This window comes from Triticum dicoccoides, chromosome 2A (assembly GCF_002162155.2).
Source record: "Triticum dicoccoides isolate Atlit2015 ecotype Zavitan chromosome 2A, WEW_v2.0, whole genome shotgun sequence".
NCBI lineage: Eukaryota > Viridiplantae > Streptophyta > Magnoliopsida > Poales > Poaceae > Triticum > Triticum dicoccoides.
Genome location: NC_041382.1, coordinates 656,489,609 through 656,494,191, shown reverse-complemented (window position 1 = coordinate 656,494,191; position 4,583 = coordinate 656,489,609). Strand labels below are relative to the sequence as shown.

Sequence of the window (4,583 nt, the reverse complement as noted above, 5' to 3'; positions counted from 1 at the left end):
AGGGGCGGTGAGGCTAATAACTGCCGGTGTCTCGGGAAGCAACGCGGCTTCTCGAGCGTGGCCGCGCGCGTGCAGCCGCCGCCGCCCACATGCACCGCTCAGGCCTGGCCCTGGAGAAACTGCAGATTAGTGCGTTCCCAGCGAGCCAGGCCCAGAGGTGCTTTAAGTTTCGTGCTGTGCAGGTTCAATAGTAAAATCAGACGTCCAAACAATCCGTTCTCTTTCCGCGCGGACCTGGTTAGTCCTTATGCAGACAACCAAACGCGTCCTTACGATCGGTCCTGTGTATTGGAGGTCGAAGGAGGAGGAGAGGAGGACCGCTGGTGATGAGTGGATCAGACACGTCCGTACACTCACATGCCCAGTTTCAAGCAGAAGCCAAAGAGGTGCATGGCCTCAATTCCAAGTCGAGGCCGACAGGTTCAGGCCTCTGAAAACGTAGGAGCACTGTAATCAAAGGCCGTCATGTCTGGAGAAAAACAGAAGGAGGCCAATGATACTAGTACAGTACTAGTACTACAACTAATACGGGTCCCATCCCATGTGATGTCCCGAAATACTCCGAGCAACCAGCATGCGTCGCGAGGTGCGACGTGAAACTCCCCAAAGCCACCGTCTATTTCCCCGAGCAGCAAGCTCAGCCGTGTCTGGACTGTGGTCAGTGTCCATTTTCACTTGGCAGGTACGTGCGCGTGCGACCCAGTCCACGCCCACCTGCTCTGTCACGATAAAGCGGGGCATACGATTGTCCAGGATATTTTGTAACCAGCTGAAATTGGCGTCATGGCGACCGTCGTTGTCGTCCTCAACTGAAAACCTCAAATTCCACAGACAGAGGGCCACGCGCACTCTCCAACTTGCGCAAGTCCGCATCAACCCACTTTAAGGCCAGCTCAGGTTTTGAGAAAGAACCGCAGCCCCTCACCGTGAGGTTTCTTTCAGCACACGCGACGCGTCCACTTCACAACCTCTCAAAAAATAGTAGCAACTCCAAACCCCCCGAAACGAACGGAAGCAAAGCCCAGCAGCCCACAACGCTCGATCGCGCGCGCGCCGTCGAGACCCAAAGTGGCCCATGGCAGCGCGTCGCGGGCGTCACCATCGCCTTCCGTGCAGCCTACAGCTGGTTTGACAACCAACTGAAGCGTCCACCTAACCAAAAAAACCGCGAGAGCCTACTCCCGGTCCATCCATTTTTTTTTCAGAAAAGGAGGATGGCCCCTGCCTCTACATCTAGAAAATGCATACGGTTACTTTATTGATTATTGTTGAGGACCTTATAAAATATTACAAACAATATACCTGAATCTACCATCTTGACAACATATACCGTCACTCTTATCCAAATGATGAAGGGATGCTAGCTGGGTCACTACCCAAACCACTCACCTAAGCTTAATATCAAAAGCCGGAAGCCTCAGCTAAGCCACATACCGTGTCTGGGGCATAATCTGGTCAGACGCACTCGCGTATCGTCGCCGCCATCTTCCACAGATTCATTTTCAGATTATATTGAAACTTCTATCTTGCCTGACCACTCTACCATTGATGTCACCATCCCCTCCCGCCCATGGCACATCGAACTTCACTTCACTCCGGCTGGCTCCTCTTGTCACCCCGCGTTTGCAGCAGCGCTCCGCACGCGCTCCCTCCCATCCCATCCATCCATCCATCCATCACATGCGTAGCTATATATAAAGCGCCGCCGGATCTTTCCCTCCCAAACCCAAACTCAAACCAAGCCAGGCACACAAGTCCACCTCGAACGGACTGATCACTGATGGAGTGGGCGTACAGCGGCGGCGGCCACTCGAAATCTCCGGCGGCCGGCGGCCGGGAGGAGGGCTCGTACATGACGGTGTCGTCGGCGCCGCCCAAGCGACGGGCGGGGAGGACCAAGGTCAGGGAGACGAGGCACCCGGTGTACAAGGGGGTGCGCAGCAGGAACCCCGGCCGGTGGGTCTGCGAGGTGCGCGAGCCGCACGGGAAGCAGCGGCTGTGGCTCGGCACCTTCGACACCGCCGAGATGGCGGCGCGCGCGCACGACGTCGCCGCCCTCGCGCTCCGCGGCCGCGCCGCGTGCCTCAACTTCGCGGACTCGCCGCGCACGCTCCGGGTGCCGCCGCAGGGGGCCGGCCACGAGGAGATACGCCGCGCCGCGGTCGAGGCGGCCGAGCTGTTCCGCCCGGAGCCTGGGCAGCGCAATGCAGCTACTACCGAGGCGCCGGCTGCTTCACCGGCAGACGCGGGGAACGCGGAGCTCGTTGCAAACTCTCCTTACCACCTCATGGATGGTTTAGAATTCGAAATGCAGGGCTATCTTGACATGGCGCACGGCATGCTGATCGAGCCACCGCCAATGGCGGGGCCGTCGACGTGGATCGAGGAGGACTACGACTGCGAGGTCAGCCTGTGGAACTACTGATGCCGCGCACCTGAGCCGGCTCGGGCCTGGCCTTCATGGCTCACTGTCACTGTACATACAGCTTAATATCGCCATCCAGGATGCCCTGTACTTGTGGTGTGTAATGTTTCCCTGCTATTCTGACGAAAATGTCATGGCAATGTGGGTCAACAAACAATTAGTGCCAGAGATAGCACTCGCACGGGCGATCTTGGCACGCTAAAATTCAAGCCTTTACTCGTCCGATTCATATATTTCCTGCTTTGAGATAACTTGGTCAGACTTACAGGCTCTTGCGCTGTCGCAGAAGTTTTTTTTTGAAAGATCTAGTAAATGCTGGCTTTTCATTGATTATAGCAGGAAGCAGCGGGAAACAAAGGGGAAGTGAAGATCCGAGGATCAAGTGCGTAGGGATGGCCACATGCGGCCGAAAACCCTAGTACAGGAATTTTTTTTCTCAAGCTGGTTCCCCGAAGGGGCTCTCGATGCACGTTGCTCCTGTGATCCTCCAGAGCTCGATGCTGTCTCGGATGCGCCTGATGGTTTCTCGCACGCTCGGAAGGCTGCGTCGAAAGGTGCAGTTGTTTCTTTCTTGCCAAATCTCCCAGCATGCCAGCAGCAGGATTGACCGTGCACCGTGTCGTCATGATGGATCAGTGCGCGGCAAGATGTAGTGGATGATCATGCTGGAGTTTCCGTGGCTCCAGCAGTCCGCAGGGGAGAGGGCGGAGCAGCCATGCCATTGCCCGATCGCGCTCCACACTTGCCTAGACTCCAGGCAGTTCCAGAACAGGTGGCTCGAGGACTCGAGGCTTCTGACGCAGAGTTGGCAGAAATAGCCGTTCGGCTAACCCCGCCTCTGCAATCTGTCATTGCACCAGAGCTTGTCCCGCAGCAGCAGCCATAAAAAGATTTTGATCTTCCCCGGTGCCCAGGCTTTCCAGATCAATTGATCGAAGTCGGTCGCCGTCTTGCTCTGAAACTGAGCCTGGTATGCAGACCTGGCCGAGTACGTCCCCGAACTCGAATGCTTCCAGGTGAGATCGTCCGGCACACCCTGCCGGAGGGGCGGCGCCGATCCCTGCAGTTCGTGGTGCAAAGCCAGGACGTCCTCGAGGAGGTGCTGGTTTTGTCCGTGGGCGAGATCGCGGATCCAGGTGTCGTTGCTGAGTGCGTCGTGGACTGATCTGTGCTTTCGTTGAGAGTGGATGAAGAGCATGGGGAAGCGTTGCGGGAGACTTCCATGTCCGAGCCACAGGGAGCGCCAGAAGGATGCCCTGATGCAGATTAACCAGCGGAAAAAAACAGGGGCAAAGGAAAAACAGCGGAAAAAAGACTTGTTCCAACTTGAGAACCAAATTTCAGGAACAAAATTGGATGGTCTGATTGCTTGTCAAACGCAAGCATTTTTACTGAGTCTGTTTGAGTCTGATGGTGTGTCCGTCGGAAATGGAGGTTTTTGCCCAGTAGCAAGCACTAACTACGGAACCTTCCATTTTCATATTTTCAGTATACAGGCAGCATATACCAGCATCACGCTTAAATGTTACTCTTTCCGTCTGAAAATACTTGTTATTAAAATGAATAAAAAAAGATGTATTTAGATATATTTTAGTTCTAAATACATCTTTTTCTATCCATTTTGATGACAAATATTTTTGGACGGAGGAAGTACTATCTCTGTCTTATGATATACTTCCTCTGTAAATAAATATAAAAGCATTTAAATTATTACTTTAGTAATCAAAACACTCTTATATTTCTTTACGGACGGAGTAACATATTATTATGACCAAGACGTCCTATCTTGTGCATCCACGAACCAACCAATATATGTGTATATCTCTACTGTTAAAGGGAAATTTGCCGTCGTCGTGATGGTTCAACCAGGCCTCCCCTCGCATGTAAACTTCTCCCAGCATGCGAAAAAACCGGACCTCCTCGCTCCTCTCCACCCGTCGCACGAAGGAAGAAAAGAAAAGGCAAATAAAACAGCGCAGCGCACGTCCCACCTCCTACTCCCCTTCCCCCAAATCCCTCCCTCTCAATCCCGTTGCTCTCCCTAGAGGAATCACCGCCGCCGACCTCCTCACGCTTATGGCGACCTCGAGCGGTTCCACACTGCAGCCGAATTAGACTGGAACGGTGGATCCAAGCCCTTCCAATCTCATCTGTTCTT

At 54.0% G+C, this 4,583-nt stretch overlaps 1 protein-coding gene across 1 annotated transcript; it reads left to right on the top strand.

The window, feature by feature from the left end:
- Positions 1-1,746: 1,746 nt before the first annotated feature.
- LOC119359782 (dehydration-responsive element-binding protein 1E-like) lies at positions 1,747-2,629 on the top strand. Its single transcript, XM_037625872.1, has one exon. It carries the CDS (start codon positions 1,781-1,783, stop codon positions 2,423-2,425), a length of 645 nt encoding a protein of 214 aa, XP_037481769.1. The 5' UTR covers positions 1,747-1,780; the 3' UTR covers positions 2,426-2,629.
- The last annotated feature ends 1,954 nt before the right edge of the window (positions 2,630-4,583 follow it).